The sequence below is a fragment of the Rhinolophus ferrumequinum genome, chromosome 26, assembly GCF_004115265.2.
Source record: "Rhinolophus ferrumequinum isolate MPI-CBG mRhiFer1 chromosome 26, mRhiFer1_v1.p, whole genome shotgun sequence".
NCBI lineage: Eukaryota > Metazoa > Chordata > Mammalia > Chiroptera > Rhinolophidae > Rhinolophus > Rhinolophus ferrumequinum.
In genome coordinates this window covers 7,520,282-7,541,619 of record NC_046309.1, presented here as the reverse complement: position 1 = coordinate 7,541,619, position 21,338 = coordinate 7,520,282, and the positions used below count along the sequence as shown (strand labels likewise).

At 42.1% G+C, this 21,338-nt stretch overlaps 1 protein-coding gene across 1 annotated transcript; it reads right to left on the bottom strand.

Moving 5' to 3' along the window:
* Positions 1-817: 817 nt before the first annotated feature.
* On the bottom strand, positions 818-2,885 carry LOC117018324 (olfactory receptor 10AC1-like). The gene is made up of 2 exons (XM_033099280.1): positions 2,534-2,885; positions 818-2,319 (listed from the first exon to the last, which is right to left on the bottom strand). The coding sequence occupies exon 2, from the start codon at positions 2,295-2,297 to the stop codon at positions 1,329-1,331; it is 969 nt and encodes a 322-aa protein (XP_032955171.1). The 5' UTR covers positions 2,298-2,319; positions 2,534-2,885; the 3' UTR covers positions 818-1,328.
* Positions 2,886-21,338: the final 18,453 nt, after the last annotated feature.

Below are 21,338 nucleotides of genomic sequence, written 5' to 3'. Positions count from 1 at the left end.
GAATTTTCTCCTGTTTTTCTGATTGCTCTTTAAAAAAAAAAAATCCTCCGTACATTCCTCTTCCTCTCCTTAGCCTTTATTTTCATTGTGAAAGTATTTATTAAATAAGTAACACATATGTGTATAAGGAAACTGTTTGATGAAAAGTAAAGGTCTGTCCCACCTCTGTCCTCCAGACTCTTAATTTGGTTACAAATATGTGTGTGTAAAACATATGACATATACGGGCACACACAACATACACCCACGTTATGTTCTATGTGCTTTTAGATGTAAATGCTATCATATCATAACACTGATCTATTTACTCTCTCATTAAATAATTTCCTGAGCAACTACTATATGCTAGACACTGTTCAGGAATGGGGAATACCATGGTGGGTAAAGTAGACAAATTTCATAGAGTTTATATTCTGTGGGGAAGAGCAGGCAATTAAAACATTAAAGATTGTGTCAGATAATTTCCAATGATGAGAGATGATTGAAAATTAAAGCATGATAATGTGAGAGAGGGCAGAGAGGGAATATTATATGGGGTGACCAGTGAACGTCTCTATGAGGAGTCAATATTTCAATCAAGACAGTTTCTGAATGCCAAGGAGCCAGCCTGTGCAGGTCTGTGACCGGAGCATTCCAGGAGTGGAAATAACCAGAGGCCACAAGCAAGGGTGTGGCAGAAACAAGAATGACTCCTTAACGCATACAATTATGCACCTTGTTTATATATATATATACCCACATATGTAAACAAGGTGCATAATTGTATGCATATATGAATTCATATGAGATGATTTCAAGTCTGTCACAGATAAAACTGCTTCATTTTTTCTTTTTGTTTTTTTTGGCAGCTGCATAGGATACCATTATAGGGATACACCATTATTTAGTCAGTCACATACTGGTATTTAAACAATCTCTCATCTGTCGCTGATCCACGCAGTGCCGACATGAATGTGTTTTGAGCATACACGTCTGCCCTGTCTGCGGACTCCCTTTGGCGGTGAGTTCTGCCTGTTGCATCACTGCAAGCCCCACCACCTTGCCCATGGGGAGACCTCAGCAGGCGCTTGTGGAAGCCCCAGATGCAGGTCTAGGGTTGTGATATGCGTCCGTATCACACTGTCTTTGGCCATTCTTTAAGGGAGGGTGGAGGGTGAGGCAACTGCAGGGAGGCTCTCCTGTGGCCATTTTCCAGGTTCTCTTTCCTGAATCGGGTCCTTGAGTCCCCCTGGTGGCGTTCCTGATGCAGATGCCTCCTGTTAGACTACCGTTTAGGGAGCATAGGTGCCCATTCTGGCCTGGTCCCTAACTGCTGTCCCTAACGGGGTTCACGCAGACTGACCCTGCCGTGGGCCCGGACGCCACCGCCCCAGCACCCTGCGGATGGCGGCGGTGATCTCGCGGTTGCGCAGGCTGTAGATGAGCGGGTAGAGCAGCGGCGTGACGTTGGTATAGACCAGCGCCAGCGTGCGGTCCCGCCGTGGGGTGTAGCTGGCCTTCGGCCGCACATACATGAAGGTGGCGCAGCCGTAGTGCAGGAAGGTGACGGTCAGGTGCGAGGCACAGGTGGAGGCGGCCTTGCGCCGGCCATCGGGCGAGTGCAGGCGGCGCAGGGCAGCGGCGATGGCGCCATAGGAGGCCAGGATGAGCATCAAGGGCAGCAGCAGCAGCAGCACGCAGCTGCCCAGCAGCGGCAGCTCGTCCGCGTAGCTCCGTGTGCAGGCCAGGTGCAGCAGCGCCGTGATGTCGCAGAAGAAATGCACCAGCAGGCGGGAGCCGCAGAACGGCAGGTGGAAGACCGCCGCCGTGATCCCCACGGACACCAACAGTCCTCCGAGGCAGCAGGCCACGGCCAGTCGCGCGCATAGCCCGGGGGTCACCATGGCCGCGTAGCGCAGCGGGTGGCAGATGGCCACGTAGCGGTCATAGGCCATGGCGGCCAGCAGGAAGCACTCGGCCCCGCCCAGCGCCACGAACATCTGCATCTGAACGGCGCAGCCCAGGAACGAGATGGGGCTGCCCCTGCCGAGGCTGGGCGAAGCCAGGTCGGCCAGCGAGCGGGGCACGACCACCAGCGTGTAGCAGAGCTCGATGGATGACAGCTGGCACAGGAAGAGCAGCATGGGCGGCCGTCTGGGAACCGAGGCCACGGCCACCAGGATGAGCAGGTTCCCACTCAGGGTGGCCAGGTGCACTGCCAGCAGCAGCAGGAAGAGCGCCAGCCTCAGGTACGGGAACTCAGAGAAGCCTTGGAGGAGAAAGCCGCAGGGCATGGTGGCGTTGCGGGGGCTGTCCATGCGCCGGCCCGTCCGGAGGCACCTGTAGGAGTGAAATGAGGGGACGAGGAGCTTGTGGGGTATCACCTTCTGGCCCTACTGGTGGAGAAAGGGCCAGGTGGCAGTTAGAGGGCAGGAGGGAGTAGTGGTCGCAGTAAGGGGCAGAGGGTTCAGGGTTCACGAGCCCGTTCCCAGCCCCCCTCCCCATGAGGGGCGTCTTGTTAAGTTGTTCAGAAAAACGGTGCAGGTTTGCCTACCTCCTGGACTAGAATTCCTATAGCTGCTTTCTCAACATACTTTTTCCAAAGAAGCCTTGAATTTAGGCCCTTTTCTTCCAATGCATCATCCAGACCTCCACCTACAAAGAATTCTCTGCCTTCAGACTCCAGTTCCTATTCTGAGGGGCCTGTGTATCCACCAGGATTGTCACCTCAGCCTGAGCTCCCCCAAGGCAGGAAATGTGTCTTTAATCTCTGCTTCTGTTTCCTCCTCCCTGCCCTAACTCTGTCATTTCTGAGTCGCTTCCTGTGGTGTGTCGCAGAATCACAAAAACATAATGCAGATGAAGACCTCAGAGATCATCTCGTACCACTGCATAATTTTAAAGAGAAAAATACAGCCAGCGGGGGTGGTGAAGGGCTGAACTGCTCACAGAAAATGACAAACAGAATCTGCCTTCCTGAGGCTGAATCCAGAACTTGCCACGACCACAAATGAGGTTGTAAAAAAGGGCCCTGGGATCAGTGGATCCTAATGATTCAGCCTTAAATAGAGACCCAGGTCTCTGCAGGTGCTGAGGCAGACAGAGGCTTAGGGACCTGGGGGTGTTAGCAGGAGGGCCTCACTGGGTGCCTCAGGAACAATATGTTCCTAGCGTTTTTTATTGCCGTTCTGTCAACGTGAGAAAAAGTGACGTGTAGCTGTTCTATTATAACTCGCCTTTCTGAGTGAGCAGTACATTCCAAAATTGCCTCCTGAGCACAGTTTCTCTCCAAGCATTATCAGTGAGTCATTTAGAGACAACATTTGGAAAACATTGATAGCATGTAGGTCGACTGTGCTTGTTTATACACCTCTGGGGTGGGGGCTAGTCAGAAATTCAAGGCCATGCAAACTGGAGGAGAATATTGGAGTTTTCCAGTAGTTGTTGATGATATCTCTTATTTCCTTATCTCTCTCTTTTTCTTTCTTTATTAATTTTAATTGTAAGCTTGACTGGTATTTCTTTTCAGTGATGCTGCGTCATGGTTTCTAATCAATGTTGGAAATGGGATTTGTGTACAGTTGTTGTACCACGGAGGGTAATAGCAATAAAGCTGAGTCAAGGGCCCCAGGTTACATCAAGGAAAGAACTGGAAAGAACGCAGAGAGCTTGGGTTTTGCTGGCTAATGTTCCTTTCTGAGAAGCAAATTCCGAGGATTTATATTTATTGGTGTGACCATGTGCTTTTTCTTATCAGCTGAGGGGAGCGTGTTCAAACAGATGTTTGCAGCCTTATGGAGGATCAGTAGGGTGGGGTGGGTCTGAGGGAGGAGGAATCACTTCCTATGTGTTTTAGAGCCTTCACTTTTTTTGGGAGGGAGGGGCAATCTTCAATCTATTGAGCAAATTTAGCAGAGCTCTTTTTGTTGAGTGCCTCTTCCTTGAAGCCTTGGTTGTCTTGGAGGTTCCGGTGGGATGAACCTGCTGAAGGACCCACAGTAGCTCTCTTCACTCTGCCTCAGCTCACCTCCTCTTTACTTGTTCCTTTTTGTCTCCTTAGAGAAGCAGGGGGTGAGGGGCTGGAGACTGAAATGATCTAGTTCTTTTGCCTTCATGTTCATACTGCACAGAAATGGAGATGACAAGAAAGGCCAGGGGAGGGTACCAATTACTATACACTGAAAGTATGTCGTGTTTTACAAACAAGGCCCTGTGAAGCAAGCCCAATAGTCACATAAACCAAAAGGAGACTGAGGAGTGTTTCTACTTGATAAGAGTTCCTAGGAAGATTTGCCATAAACTCTAGGAATGTATATTAGAGATGTCTCTTCTCTGGGAGGGGGCAGGGGAATAGACACTTCCAAAACTTCATGATTTGGTCCATTCAAAACCCAGCTCCACCCTGCTACGAGGAGAAGCTGCAGAGGAAAAAGAAATGACTGCAGGTCTACCTGAGCCCCCACTACCATCACCACCCAGGGGCAGAAAGGCAGATTCTCACTCTTCCAAGTGATTAATAATATCAACAACAATAGCTATGCTTGAAAGGGTGGCAGGCCAAAGAGCATAAGGACTTTCCACAGTCCTAGCGACAACCCAGTGAGGTAAGCAGACTCTTATACTCATTTTACAGATGGGAAAATGGAGGCCTACAGGAATTAAATGTCATGAGCTAGTTAATGGTAAAGTCAGGTTTTATACCCAAGCAATCTAGCCCTTGATAGTCCCTGGTCCTACCCTCTACAGAGTCTTCCTTCCTTACACCTCTCCTAAAAATCCTTCCCACATTAGACACACCCTACGCCTCTTCCCACATCTCTTACCTCTCCCTGCCTAGGAGTTATCTGTACTCTGCTCGGTATTTCTGTTGTCAGATTTCCCTTTGCTGACATTTCTCTTGAGGACATGTTGATGTAAGCTGTAATATAGATAATCTGAGATAGCAAATCTAAAAATAATTTCTCCTTAGCTTCGACATTCATCACTGCTATTATTATTGTTCTGGCAGATCCGCTCTCCTCATTGTGTGAGGCTCCATGGAGCATCACAAAGTCATGGCTGGCTGGTGGCCTAGGACATCTGCGTGTGTCTGGGCTGGCGCTACCGATCTGGGCTTTGATTTTCACAGTGCAGAATGATTAAAATCATCTGTAATAATGATGCTGTTTAATTGGTCATTTCAATAGTCAAGGAAGCACTTCTTAAGAGAGGTGATGAAATGGGAGATTTGAGAGGCAGACAGGTCAGGCCCCTCTGGGTCTTGAGGATTCCATAGATAGCTGAACTTGGATGGAGCTTAAAGGTCAAACGGTCTAGACCCTCATGGAGGTTATAGCAAGTGAGACCCAGAAAGGTCACACAACCAGCCTGAGCCATGGCCCCTATCTGTCCGTCGCAGAGTTCATCGAGAGACCAGGTCTCATAATTCCTGGTTGACGGTCCCATTTCTGAAAGACTTGTCTTCCAGAGTAGACCTGAGCATATTGGTTAGCATTACTAAAAGCACCAAAGGTGAGCAAGCTCACAGGAAAATCAGATCATTGTCCCATAGGATGTTAAAGTTAGGTTATAAATATGCCTCAATTTCTCTAACTTGACTTAATAACCTGTCAGGGGCCTCTGGTCTAAAAATTAATACAAATTGTTCTGTACTCTATTTAAAAATTTTTTTAAAAAAATATTTTTATTACTATGAGCTCCCGGTACACCAAACAGCATCAGTAATGTAAACTTTGATAAAAAGGACTTTTTAGCTTAGTAGAAAAGGAAACTTGAAGATCAGAAGTACAACGAATGTGTACATCGTAATGGGAGGTATATGTATGCGACCATTTTTCTGGACTCTATTTTCATCCAGTGCTTCTTTGTAGAGAAAACTCATACCATACATTCAAAAGATTTTTTTTTTTTTCTTAACCATTGGTGAAGTGGAAAGAGTCCCCACAGTTTAATTTTTGCTTTGTTATTTGCTGGATGCTTGATTTGGGGTGGGGATATCTTAGTTAACACTTCCAAAGCCTTGCTTCTTCACTATTAAGTGGGGCTAACAAAGGAGGGACTTTGGTGAGAATCCCATGAGATCCTATGTAAAAACTAGCACAAGACCCCATACATAGTAAGCACACAAAAAGACTGAAAAGCATTGTCATCTTTTCATTCTTCCTGACTTGACAGACTTAGGTCATTTTTCCTCTGAGTATTTATCTTTCCACCATGAAAATCTCCTCACCCCTTAATTGCATCCTTTCATGTGCTTTTCTAGTGCCGTTTCTGTCTTTCTGGGGTCCAAGAAGCGGAGGTGTGTGTAGTTTTCTGAATTTAGGAAACTCGTGGGGAGATAAGTAGAGATAGATACAAATAGATCTGTGTGTACATTTGTCATCACCACCATCATCACCGTCATCTCTCTGTCTTTTTGTCTTCCTACTTTTTTCCCCTTAGGTTTCCTATTGCCTTTCTAAGACTGTACAGACTATGGAAGAAGACATCTGTGGATTCAAATCCTGGCTCAACCATTTACTTACATTACCTCTGGGTGAATGTACTCAATTTCCCCGATCCTCAGTCTCTTCTGAATGGCGATGATGGTATCTAATTCGTCGGGTTGTTGTGAGAAGTGGGCACACGACAAAGGAAGCCCACACACAGTGCCAGGCAGAAAGTAGGCAACGAGAGGTGGTTGTGAATCGTATTATGTGAGGAAAGAGTGAAGATAGGGCATATATAAAATGGAGTCACTTTAACCTCGCCTAAAATTATTACCACTATGACGGTTGAGGTCTGAGGAAAGACTCTATTCTTGTTCTAACTAGTCTGGGAACTTCAATTTTTTGAACTTTCCAGTCCTTTATCAATGCCCGGATATACACCTGGACATATACCAGACCTCCAGATAACCCTCTGAAGCACTCATGTATCCAGACCACTGGACATGACCAGACCTCCTGGCACCCATCCTCTAGACCACCTGGCATCCATCATCTAGACTGCCTGACATCTGATTGATAACCATCCTGGACCAATCCTAGGGCTAAGACTGATAATTCTCACGGATGCACTTTCTACTATAAGAACTCAACTTTTCTTTTTTCTTCAGAACACTGTTGGGTTTTTGCCTAGCTGTGTGTCCACTTTGCAAACCCTAAGACCTTTGAATAAATCTTTATCACTGTTTCTAGCCAAAGCCTTCAGACTCTTTTTGAGTTCCTTCGACATATAACCCAACTTCTACAATGTCGTTGCAGAGCTTTGGGCTCTGTCTGCATAGCATCTGACTGTTATAATTACTATAATGACTCTTTTTCCTGTGGTTTATGACAGCCTTTCCCTTGGTTTATGACAGATAACTTGAAACTCATTAATTTACATGTATTTGTATCATTATGTATTTCAATTTTAGATTTGTTTTCTGAAATAAAATCCTTTGAGTTAAGACTCATTCACCATTTGCTTGCCCTGCAAATTTACATCTTTTGGTGGTTGTTTTCTCATCAGATTGGTAATCCCTTTATTCCAAGGGGCTAAATATCATCTCTGGAAGTAGAGATTTTACTGCATGCCTCCTCTTCCAATCATTTATGCTGTCAGCCTCAATCCCTGGGATATGTGCCTCTTTCCTGGCAGTCTGTTTCTGTCTTGTGAGTCAGTTCCTTTTACATGATAAAGCAGTCTACCAAGTCCTTGATGACTGAATTTGTTAAGACGGCTTGTCAAAGGCTTTTGAAAGTCTAAATAAAAGAAATCCTTTGTTAGTTTCTCATTGGCATCTGTAGCCCTAAAAGCATTTAAATAGATTTAATACGGAATGTTTTCCTTACACAAACATTCTTGCTTTTCATCCTTTATGGTGTTTTCTGAAGTATTTAGTGATCCTACATGTTATAGAAGTGAGGTGTCCTTGATATTCTCAATGTCTCCTCTGGAGCTCTTCTTACCAGTGATGGTTATATGTTAGTTCTCTAGCTTTGGGTCAATATGTTACTTTAGGTTTTGCATTTCAGCCAACATTTAGTCTTTAAGTTTCCTGACAATTCAGAATTACAATGACGTGCGCACTTGTGTTTAGAGCCCCCTAAATAGTTGCCACTGTTAGTTCTCTTTTCTTAAATCAATTGTGGGATGAAAGCTTTGAGCAAAGTATCATTTCAGCCTTCATGCTGTCTTGTATTTTCATCTGAAGAGGAGCTTTGAACCATACAAATCTAGGAGTCCTACTGATTTTAGAGCTTGCCCTCTGCCTTTGATGCTTTTAAAGAAACTCTCTGCTTGAATGAAGCAGCATTTGTTTAAACTGATATCTCTGACCCAGGCTTCTGCCAGAGGAAGAGGGATGGGCTTCAGAAATGAGCGTTTTAATGTTCAACATCAAAATTGTCTGGTGAAGAGGCTGTCCCCGTTCTGGGACTGTGAAGGTCATCTTTATCACACACGTGTGATCATTATAGTGCTACATTTTGAAGGGCATTCTAGGTCTCCGGGTCAGTGACTTTATCTCCCTGAAAACAAAGTAACATCTTTGCTCTGGTTGGTTTTCTCCTTTGTTTTTAAAATCAACTATCATTTTCCAGGAAGTCAGTTTTAGGACATTTGAAAATACTTTTAATTTCTAAACTGCATCTTAGGCCACAGAACAGCAAGAGGGCTCCATGAAAAACCCGGAAGATTCTCCTTCTAAAAGGTGCTCTTGTGTTTCTTTGTTGGCCACAGACTGATAGCTGGAGCTAAGGAATAGCGCAAGGCAGCTGCTTGGATGAGGAAATCAAGGCTACCTCAGTTCTGCCAGGGTATTTTCATGATTCATTAAAATGAAGAAAAAAACAAAAAAACCCACTGGTGAGAAAGAAAAAGCTGATCTCCTCTGCCAGCCACGCATCCATCAGAGAGCACTGCTGATGTCTTTGGAACACTGTCTCTGAAAGCCACAGGCTCCTCAGTGAACCCTTCCCCTGAGAGAGCGGTATGCGTGTTTCAGGACCCCTTTCTCATGCGACAGTCTTCTCACCACCTACTTCCTACCCCTAAATTTCTAGAATAGACTCCTGTGATTGCTGAGAAGAAGCAACAATGACTAGATGAAAAGAGATAGAAACCACAGGACTCAGTCAGCCCAAGGGGGCGCTCTCATGGGAGCCCAGGTCTTCTTCAGGGGGGCAGGTCACTGTGGTTGATGTGGTTTGGGGCCTGGGGGGTTTAGGTCTTTGGCCAAGAAGTGGAGAATAAGTGGAGGCAGTGACAATACCACGGCAGAAAGTTTCTGTGTGGTCAGATTTTGTGTCCTGTGGAGCTAACTAATAATCATGGATGTCACCTTCATGAATACTCTTTATTTTGCTTCTAAGAGTGGAAGAGATAATATTTTCCTCGATTCTATTCTTACATATTATTCTATAGAAACGACATAGCCTCTCTCCGTGAGAGCCTCTGTTGCCTTGAGAAGAAACAGGGCTCTCCCATTGTTCGATGGGAAAGTGGAGGCAGAAGAGAGGCGTTTGGGCAAAGATGTTGAATAAAAATGTATACAGAACCTCAAACATCCTGGCATCTGGAGCTTCTTATATTCCTCAGACTCCGGCCCACCTCAGTGCACCCCAAACTGAAGGGTTTCACAAGTGAGAGCACCTTGAACACTGTGTACCTCATTACTGCTGTGGGGTACCAAGTCCGACCTAAGAACGGTGGTGGCAGGGGAAGGGATGCTTCCCTCAGAAGTAGTTCCCTCTGTGGGGCAAACCTAGTTGGGAAGCGTTTTGATTTCCTTATTTCCAGGCCCTACTCTTGGTGTTTCCTTCTGTTCCATTGCCCACCTACCCTGTGATGCCATGTATCTCCTTACCTGCACTCAGAGAGACGGATGACTTGGAGATGAGTGGAGAGGAGACGCCGATGATGGTGACCGGAGGTGAGAGAGATCCCAGGCAAAAGGAAAAACAGCAGATTAAGAGCTGCACTGGGCAGTTGTAGAGGATCAGGAGGGCTTGACATGAGAAGAGAGAGATGGAGAGGCGAAAGAGTGGGGATTTCCACAGTGGTTTCTGGTTAGCCGTGTCTGGTTGGTCCTATAACCTTAGCTTGCTATATGTCCCTGGAGAGGTGGGGATAAAGGAGAGGAGTATACTCGTCCCTGCCACGGGGGGGGGGAGGGTGCGGGGGGGGCAGGGCAGAAGCCTCTGTGATTAATGCTTTCACTACAAAACCCTCCTCAAGTTGGGAGACTTGGGAGGAGCTTGGCACATACAATGACTCTGCAACTGTCCAAAGAGGAACAACTCTTCCTGTCTCACGTGACCCACCTGTCCAGAGTGCTGGCTGTCCCACTGGGGCTGCACTCTTTCCCTAGACTGTTCCTTGCTCCTCTGTCATGGTAACAATTCCCATCTCTGCGTGCTGGACCAGGTGGCAGCTCCAGAACCTGCTGTGAAGTGTCAGGTGCCTGATACGTCTAAGATGTCTTAGTTTGTCCAGCGGCAAGAGCAGGAGCTGGTTGTGGAGGTGCGTGAATGAATGCCCTTTCTAACTCTCACACATGTGCAAGGATCCAGGAAACTGCACTAGGAAGCCTCCACCAACAGGTACTCCTGACCATGGAGTATGAACTAGACTCTGGCGGGTCCCTCTAAGTTTGGGAGCTGAAGACTTGCTCTTGACTTTTTGGTTATTATCCTGCATGTCCACGAGTTATATGTGTACAGCATCGTAGGACTCTATGAGGTCATTTGTTCTAATTCATTCACTCATTCATTTATTCAACACTTCAACACATGTTTATTGAGTACCTACTATGTGCCAGGCTTGGATCTAGGTACTGGGATATAGAATGGGGCAAAACAGGCAAAAATGCTTGACTTCCTGGAACTTACATTCTAGGGAGGAGAGAGAGACAGTAGCTGAATTAAGTAAATGTTACTGCATATTTGAAAGTGAAAAGTCTAGTGGAGAAAAATAAAGGGTAGGAAATGCGCGGGGGGTGGGAGGGAGTGACAGACTCTTAAACGGGATGTCTGAGGAATACTTCAGTGGGAAGGTGACATTTGATGCAAAACTTGAAGGAGGTAGAGAAGACAATCATGTGGATATCTGGGGGAAGAACATTCCAGGCAGAAGAATTAGCCAGGCAGAGGCCCTGAGGGGAGCAGGCCTGGTGTGTTTGAGGCCCAGCTGGGAGGCCAGGGGGTTGGGGTGGAAGGAGTGAGGAAAGAACAGTAGCAGATGAGGTCAGAAAAGCAGTGTGTGGCCCATAGGGGGCGCCGTGCAAGTGATTGGGAGACTGCGGCTTGTATTCTGTGTGCGATGGGGACTGGATGCTACAAAAGGATCACTGGCTGCGGTGTTGAGGATACACTGTAGAGGGCCGGGGTGCCTTGCAGTAACCAGGCTGAGGGAAAATATGACTTGGGTCAGATTAGCAGTAAAAGTGAGATGTGGTTGGATTCTGAAAATATTTTAAATGTAGAGCCAGCAGAATCTCCTGATGGATTGGAGATGGTGTGTGAAAGAGAGGGGCCAGGATGACTTTGGTTTTTGACTAAGCAACAGGAAGGATAGAGGTGTCATTACCTGAGATGAGGCAGGCCTCAGGTTGAGCGAGTCTGGGGTGGAGAAGTTGTTGGAATTTCGGTGCGGGACCTAGTCAGTTGGAGATGTCTGCTAGACGTCCACGTGGGTCTCTGTAATTGGCAGTTGGGCATATGATCTGCAGATCATGGGAGAGGTCCAAGTGTGAGGTAAACATGTGAAGTTATCAATTAGAGGTGATATTTAAAGTCATGAAACAAAGGGTGAGATCATTATGGAAATGAGTATAGTTAGAGAAAAGAAAATGTCCCAAAACTGAGCCCAGAGGTATCCAAAGTTAAGAGTTTAATTTATAAGAGGAAACCAAAATGGGAGTCTGGGGTAGCGGGGTGTCTACAGTCTCCATTTTCCAGTTGAGTAAACCATACACTTACATTCTGCCTATCACCCAATTTGCATGTCTCCATCATCGTGGAATATTTACATGGAAAAGGATTCCATGATAGTGTAAGAAGACTTCCCCTAACTGATAATAAACAATGATTTCAATCTCTACGCAGTTCTTCTATTGAAGATAATGTAGAGTGTTGAATGATGGTCGTACGGGAAGCAGAAGAATCCTCCTGTCTCCCCTTCTTCAAAAGTATAAGGAGCTGCACCAGAGGATGGAAGTGAGGGCAGAACCCAACCCTATGGGAGAGAAGACAGTTGGGAGCAAAATTCTGGGTTCTAAAATTCTATGTTCTTATCCCAAATTTGTCTTTTTGTTGTTGTTGTTGCTATTGTATAATTTAGGAAGTAATTTACCGTGTCTGAGCCTTAGCTCACACGACTGAAATGTAAGAATAATAATACAACCTGTGTCAAATTAGCAGACTTTGTTTTCACATTGGATTTTACTTTTGACAGCTTTGTTGAGGTATAATTGAATACAAAGAACTGCACACGTGTAATGTGTACCATCTGATTAACTGGGACATATGCAAACACCTAGGATACTATCACCGTAATGAAGGGAATAGACGTATCCCAGAGTTTCCCTGGGCCTCTCAATGTCTCTCTTTTTTTTTTCTTAAAATGATTTCTACCTTCGTAACAAATTTTGAAGCGCACAATAAAGTTTTGTTATCCACAGGCATGGTGTTGTGCAACAGGTCCCTAGAATTTATTCATCAATCATAATTGAAATTGTATACCCCTTGGATAACAACTCCCTAACCCCCCACCATTCGGCCTCGGGCAACCACTATTGCATTCTCTTCTTCTATGAGTTAGACTATTTCAGATTCCTCATAAATGTGGAATTAAATAAAAGGTATTTCTCCCATCTTAAAGAAAAGCTTTCTTGATCCCTTTTTTTTTTCCATCTAGCTTTCTTGATCCCATTTTTATGCAATGGGAAAAACTCCTCAAGCGAATTGTCTATGCGTACCGTCTATACTTCCTCTCCTCTTTGTCTCTCTTTTTAAAAAAACACTTTAATGAGGTATCATTGACATGTAAAATGCTGTTTTGAGGTTTTAAATGAGATCTTATTTATGAAAACATTGTATAAATTCTGAAGTGCTACATTAAGTGCTACATAATTCTAAGTGTTACTTATAATTATTGTTATATTGAAGAACCACGATCAACATATGCTCCAACATAGAACTCTCTCCCGCCTTTCCCTGGCTCTGAGCTTTCAGAATGTAGAGTGCCCTCTCATTCTCTTTTGTTTGGTGCACATAGTTTTCCTGTAAGGTGAGAAACAATCGGAAAGGGACTCGGTCTGGACAGGCCTCCTTAGTGATCAGGACTCCCAGATGTGATGATTTCATCCACAAACAGCAGTGGAGTCATGGGTCATAATTTCAGAAACAGAGCCAGGAAGGTCTGGGACATCATCTTCAGGATGTACACACCCTGGACTGAAGCAAAATTTATCAGTGACAGGAGTTTGGAGTTTTATGCATAATGATTTCCTTGGCTGGAGTCTGGCTTTATTTGATAAATTGTGTCGACATAGGGAATTCTCTACTTGGGCTTAGGGATTCCTCAGATTGGTGGTGCCCCTCTCTTCCCTCTTAGGCAGTTGTGAGTTTTCTCAGATTTGGAATCATGTGGGATCTGTGTTTGGACAGAGACTGGAAATACTTATATCATGTCCACATTCCTCAACCATTTGTCACCGGATTGCACATTGCCTGGTGGGAAGCCTGCTTCCAGGGGGAAAAGATACTGCTTGTCTCTTGCCATCAGCAGAGAAGAGGTTGTTTAAGTTATTGAGTTTGATGAATACCTGTGACCCTAAAGAGGAAAAGTTAATTTCTTTGGGGGCTTTGCATATTTTGGGGCGGTAAATTTATAGAAATATAGATGATAGAAAAAGAGCAATAGGGTTAATCTAAAGAGGCAAAAATAAATGAAGTTATAATGATACATAAGGAAATCAAGGGTGTAGAAAGGAAACAAAACAGAGTATAACCAAACCTTGAGTTGATTCGCTGAAAATTCTTAGAAGATGGATACATTTCTGGCACCAAGGAAAGATGAGAAAAAGGCATAAGTAAATTAAAAAAAATTAAAAGAGAAATTAAAATAGATACAGTAGGGATTTGAAATAATAAAATAATATTATTAAAAAGTACTTATAGGTGCAATAGACACATAACTGAAAATAAAAGTCTAATTGGTCTAAGAAGAAACAGAAAACTTGGATAGACTTGTAATCATTAGTGACAATGAATTGCTATTAAAAAGATAACCTCTCTGACTTTCTCATTACGTCCATAAAAAAAAATTTTATAAGTGGACTTTACCAAAGTTTCAAGGGACACATAATCCCCATATATTAATAAGTTTTTCCAGAAAATGAAAAAAAGAAAGAAGGGAAAATTGCTCACTCATTTTATAAGGTTTGCATAACCTAGATTAAAATAATTCTCATAAGAATATTATGCAAAAAGTATGCAGTAATATTACAAGATGAAAACATCTTGTAATATTATCCAAGGAAATTCAACATTAAAAAAAAAACAGCCCATTTTTACCAAGTGACAATTTTTCCAGGAATACAGAAATGATTCAATTTCAGAAAAATCTATGAATTCACTATCACATTGGTTGACTAAAGGAAAAGAAAGTCATTTCAATACACATGGAAAATATGGTAAAAATTCCTAGAAAGCTAGAAATAGAGAATTTGATAACCTAATAAAGCGTATATGCAAAAATTCTACAACAAATGACATTATTTAATAGACAACTCTGAAGTACTTCTTCTAAAGTCAGAAACAAAATACATACACTTTGTATAAATGACACTTATGAGTACAGTACTTATGAGCCTAGCCAATACAAAAGGAGAGAAAATAAAAATTGATACGGAGGAGAATGTATTGTAATTATGTGCTGGTGATACGATCATTTACTTTTAAAATCCAAGAGAATTAATGAATAAATAAGTCACATCAATAAGAAAGTTCAGCAAGATTTCCCAATAAAATATCAACATATAAAAGTAAATAAGAGTCCTGTAAAGCAGCAATAGTCACTTAGAAAATATAATAAAAAATAAGATACCATTACAGTAGCAACACATGCCATAATATATAGAATTAATTTAACAAGATGCACAAGCGCTTTACAAAGAAAATTATTGTTTGTCTTTAGTAAAGGGCAAGAAAGAAAACTCCAAATAAACATAAAAATATACTATGTTCATTAATAACTTTTCCTGGTAAAAATGTCATGTTTTTAAATTTTGGGGATATAATAAATGCATTTTCAGTAATAATTACAACAGGACTCATGAGGCAAATTGGCATATCAGTTTTAAAATATATATGGGAAAATAAAGGCCCTAAAATAGCTAATAAAAATAAATTTTGAACTAAGGTAGAGAGAAAAGAGAATGAGTAACCCTCCTAGATATTAAAATATACTGCAAAGCAATAATTAGTAGAATAAGTTGATATTTGTATAAGAAAAATAGGCATATGGTACAGAACTGACAGTCCAGAAACCAATCTGTATCTTTATGTGAACTTGGTGAATGATGGTGATTGTATCATATATCAGTGGAAAATAATTTTAAAGTAAATGTTTCAGGGAAAGTAGGTTCAATAGGTTGGAGAAAATCAATAAGTTGCTCCAGATATATTAAAAGATGTAAAATACACAACCTTTAAGAGAAAAATAGATGGATTTGACTACATGAAAAATAAATATTTTGGTTAACAAAGGACAACGTAAGTAGAAATAATAGTCCACCCTGTTAACTATTGTTATACCTTAGTTTGCAAAGCAACATATTTACTAAATGTGACTTTAGACTACACCTTCAACCTCAGCTAGGTGGTTTAACACATTGAGCATCATACCTGACACAAGATATTAAACAACTATTAAGTGAAATAAGCAATCAAAAAAAAAAAAAGCAAGAACGAATGAGAGCCCTGTTTATAACTATCAGGTTACAAATAGCTAAAAAAAACTTTCCTGGAACATAGTAAACAATACATGTTTCTGCTGTTCTCCATATGTTTTGTCTCCTACGACCATCACATGTCAACACTTATTACGTGTTAAGCCTTGTGCCAAGTATATTATCTCGTTACGTATCTTATCTCATTTAATTTAACACACTTTTACTGAGCAGGTTGAAACAACTCAAGAAAAATCCTTAGGTTTTTCAAAATAGATTTCCTTAAAATCTGAGGTTTCCGCTGACCTTTCTAATCTCAGAAAAGAAGTGTGCTCTGCCTCTCCAAAGCTAGCACTTCAATATGTATTTTCATCCTCAGTCCTTTCTGTCACTTCCAAGACCATGTTTTCTTGGTTTGAATCCCTAGATTCTTTACTCTCTCCCTTCCACGAGCTTCTTTCTTGACCTTGAGATATGTGTAGGTCTACCGAACTTGTCTTGAAAACTCCCAGGTTTGAACATTTTGGGGCATAAGATTCTATCTTATTTTTCTCTTTCCCGTCATCTTAGACCTCCTGAGATAAGTTTTCAGTCTGTCCTCTGCTTTTTTCTTGCCTGAATTCTGCTCCTGGAACCCACCTCCATCATTTCTGAAGTCATCACAGCTGCTCATGATTTCCTAGTTACCAAAACCCTCTTCTAACTACTTATTTTCCATAGATTTTTCTAGTGCATTTTGCCCTTTTGACCCCTGTATCCTTGAACATCTTTCTTCTTTGGCTTTTATGGTGGGACCCATTCTGGATTCTCTTCCACCTTTCTGCACACACCCTCTGCCTCTCCCAGCCTCGTAAGGCCAGATGGTAAGCATCGTGTGAGGACACCATCTGGGGGATCTTGGAAGCAGAGCACAGGAGGTGAGGATTGGGGCAGCCATCGGGTCAGTATTCATATCTCGGAGAGAAATCCTGAGGACACCAAAGGGCAGAGAAAGGCAGAAGGTTCATATTCCTGCCATCAGTTGATAGCTGAGATAGCTGCAGTTGTAGATGCAATATTACGAATGTCTGAGCACAATTGGTCAAAGGGTTTACAAAACCAGATGGAGCTGCAGGAGGGAAGGGCAGGAGGCGTTCAGGTGGCAGCTGGGTGGGATTGCAGATGGGCAGAAGAACGATGGAAAGCCAGGGGTCTTGACTCCACTTGCTTACGAGCTCCTAGTGAGAGAAGTTAATCCTGGGTTGGCCTTGCTCAGTGGCCAGAGGGTAATGCAAGCAGCTGGCTGGGTGACCTTGACAGCAAGGTGAGAACCCGGTTGCTCTGATTATTGGCAGTGAAATGACTAGAACCTGATACAGGTACAGATCTGATAAGTGAGGCACTTGGACCATCATCACCCTTCCTCTTTAGTAAACATCAGTCATCCGCACCTTTCGTAGCTTTTTATTATTGAAATTCTCAAATATACATAAAAATAACGCAGTATAATGAGCCCTCAGGCATCTATCATCCAATTCGGCCATTATCCACATTTTGCCAATCTTGTTAAATCTAGCTTTGCCCCACACCTTTTTAAAGCAAATCTAAAACATCCTATTATTTTCCCCACAAATAATTCAGTGCGTTCACTCGTTTTGTGTCTAAACCCCTGCAGACACTGGCACATTTTCTGCTTTTGTACAGTTATGCATACGGTTCTTCAGTTATGATGTTTGAGTACCAGGTGAGTCTTAAAATAGACCAGTAGCCGGAAAGCCCAGCTGAGTCTGCAGACGGATGTAATAAAGACGCTGGTACTAGCGCCTTCTTTTTCCTGTAAGTTTTGTGCCGTTAAGAGGCCCCACCAAAGACTGTACCTTATTCCTTAAGTTAAAGCAGGGAATTCCTTTCTTAGGCGGTCAGCTTGGTCTTTAAAGCTGAAATTTGTATTTTGGGGAAGAAGGGCTTTGCCATTTGAAAGTCTCTGAGTTAGTCCGTTAGGCAACCTTAGAATCATCATTATAATCCACACTTTTAACTCTGGGAGATAAGTAAGTACTGGAGATAAATAGAGCAAGGCAGTAGGAGAGATACGAAGGGATAAAAACGTAATTAGCACTACAGTGCTGCACACAATACTGATAAACAGTACAAAAACAGGTGTGCACAATAGAGCGAACCAATTATATCAGTCGGATAGCAGGATATGTAATTTAATAAAGATGTTTTTCTGATGTGAATTTACTTATCATAAGAATTCTCAAAATAATCACATTTCATGCTATATTGGAGTTATCTTTATTAAGAAGGATAAATCAGATAAAATCAGGGCCATGTTGAAAACCTGGGACAAGTGGTTCCCAAGGCAGTGAGCTGAGCTATTTATTTATTTATTTATTTATTTATTCATTCATTCATTCATTCATTCATTCATTCATTCATTCATTCGTTTTTGAAATGAATCAGGAATGACTGGAAACTCATGGCCTTCATTTCTGGAAAGAATTCATTTATTGTGTTTTAGCTAAGGTTGTTCCCTCCATTTTCTTTGTTCTTTCTTTTTTGGAACTCCTATTCAGGTACTGAACTTTCTGGCTGCTCCTCTATTTTTTTTTTTTTAAAGTATGTATTTTCTCTAGTTTTCCCTCTTTGTCTTTTTGCTTAACTTAGGGGAGATTTTCTTGACTGTCTTCCAACATTTTCATTTCATTTTTCACCTCTACAGTCAAATTTCTGATTTTAAGGAGCATTTTATTCTCTGGTGTTTGTTTACCCTGTGTGAGGTGATGTTCTATTTGTTTCCATTTGATAGATGCAATATCTTTTCTAATTTCTCTGAGGAAAGCCACTCTATATATTTTGTAATATCTTTCTTTCCCCTGAGATTTCTTTTTGTGTCTATGTTTTCTCTAATAGTGGAGGTTTTTAAAACGCCTGGTGCTTCCTGCCTCTCTGTTCGTATTTATGATGAGTCAATAAAAACTGTTTAGAAAAACAGTATGAACAGACAAACCTTGTTGATAGGTGAGTGGGCTTCAACAGGTGAGTGGTGTCTCAGCTACTTCAGTGGGGGAACCTCTGAGTGTCAGAAGCTCCACATCTCTTCTACTGATTTGTCAGCACACTCAGAAAGAAATTCACTCATCTCTAGCCTGTAGGGTACATGTGTGGCTGCCAACATCCCAAGAATCTGATGGAGAAAGAGATTTGAGGGTGAGATGGGGAAGAAGGCTCAGTGCCCCTGTTTTCAACATACCACCCCTCTTCTTGCATAGTTTGCTGTCCTGAGTACAGAATTCTTGCCGTTCAACCTCTCCTGTCTTCACTTGGGGTAAAATAGGGGCAGGTCATAGAGTAGGGATCTCACTGCTTCTGTGCAGACTCTTAAACCAACCCTCATGTTCTTCACCCTTCACACCCCCATTTTTCCCCAATTCCAGAGACTTCCTAATAATCTGCAGTATAAATATGGGCTTTAGGGCTGCTATTTGTCCAGTCTCGGTTTCTGTTTTCCTTTGTCTGCTAAATTGGTTACCTATCTGTCTGTTCTGCAAAGTCTAAGATTTTTTTGCTATCATCCCTACTTCCGTGTTCTGGATCCTTGAAAATTTATATCATTTGTCATCCTTTAATTGTCATTTTAGTGAGGTTTGAGAGGAAGCAGTAGTGATTTCATGTGATAAATCGCATGCATAAATGGAAATTTCTTGAGAGGTACTTTTTCACCATGTTCTGTGGGACTAGCTTTTTGATTCATTGATTTTCTTTCTTTGTGTCTCTCTTTTTCCCCCATTTCATTGTTTTCTGCTGTTATTCATATTATGTCCTGGGAATTCTGGATTGATTTCCCAGAATCAATACTCTAGGTAATTGTGTTTCAAACTTTGTAAAATATTGTGGCTTATCATAAATACCTTTTACATCATATTTTGGTATGTGCACAAAAAACCCACATACATATAGTTAAAACAAACTTTTACAAAACAACACTTACCTGTGTTAGGCACAATAAATTTAATATTTTTCCCAGCTCAATTCCATTCTGTTCCAGCCTAGCTATATTCTCTTTTGTTAAGAGAAATCAGTTCAGAACCTGCTAAACTATATTTACAGCCTACTAATGGTTAGTGATGTACAGGTTGAAAAACATTGCTGAAGACGATTCTGATAACAGGTTATACACACAACATTTAGTGAAAACTTTTGCTATTTCTTTACCATGTCATGGATAAAAATGAAAAACAAGATAGGGCACATTTTCTAGCCCTACAGACTATCCCTAGAAATCTCTCACCAGGTTGAAATAGCGCCATTATTGAACAGAACATACTTTTGCATGTGGTGGTTTATCCATTCCTTCAACAAATATTGAACCCAGGTATCAATGGAGGCACCGTGAATACAACAGTGACTACAACAGATCAACTTATTGACCTATAAAATTTCTATTTTAGTGGGTAAAAACAGTTGATAAAAATTATACAAATAAACATGTCAAGCGATTATAAATCCAATGAGAAAAACTGAAGCAAGCTAAGGAAGAAAGACATGGGGATGTCATGCTATTTTATTTGGGATGGCCAGTGATTGTTTCTCTTAAAAACTGGTATTTGAGCAAAGAGCTGAAGACATGAGAAATGTCCAGGCGAAAGGTGGTGGTGACACTCTCTGTGTGTTTTTATAGCACTTGTTACCACTTATATATGTTTTCTTAATCATGTATTGTTCTCCTTAACTGCCCAGCGAGGCATGCTATGAGACCAGAAACCTTGTTTCTTTTATTCACAGCCATATTCCAGCACCTAGAGGAGTGCCTGGCTCATAGAGAGGCTCAATAAATATTGGTTTGAAAAACGTCTCTTCATGTCCTCTGCCCATTTTTTAATTGGGTTGTTTGGTTTTTTGGAGTTGAGTTTTTTAAATAAATTTGGGATATTAAAAAAAATTTTAAAAAAGTATATGACATAAAAAAAAATATTGGTTTGTATGAAGGAGTGAAAGGAAAAAAATTGGCATCTATATTGAGTCCTTACTATATTTCTGTCCTTTCGCTCTCTGCTTCCACTTCTGGGAATCTCTTTGGAGGAAATTTTCACAAATGCAAAGACTTATTCCCATCGATATTCATCAGAGCAACTGGTTCTAATGGTGGAAAATTAAACACATCCTAACTGTTTAACAAGAGGAGAATTTGGGACACTTCCAAAAATGTTCAAGGGAGACTTTGCCCACTTTGGGGGCAGGACGGTCAATGGTGGGAAATAGTTTCCTCTGCTTGGGCTTTATTTAGCACCAGAGCCCAGCTGACCTGTGGGCACAGGGTGGCAGGATTATGTTACTTCACTTCAGATCCTGCATTCTAATTACAACTTTTTAAATCTCGAGGGTTTAATTTAAAAAGTTTTACAGCAGGCTTTGCATGACTTCCTGGGGCCTCATTATTGTCCGCTCTGCTCACCCT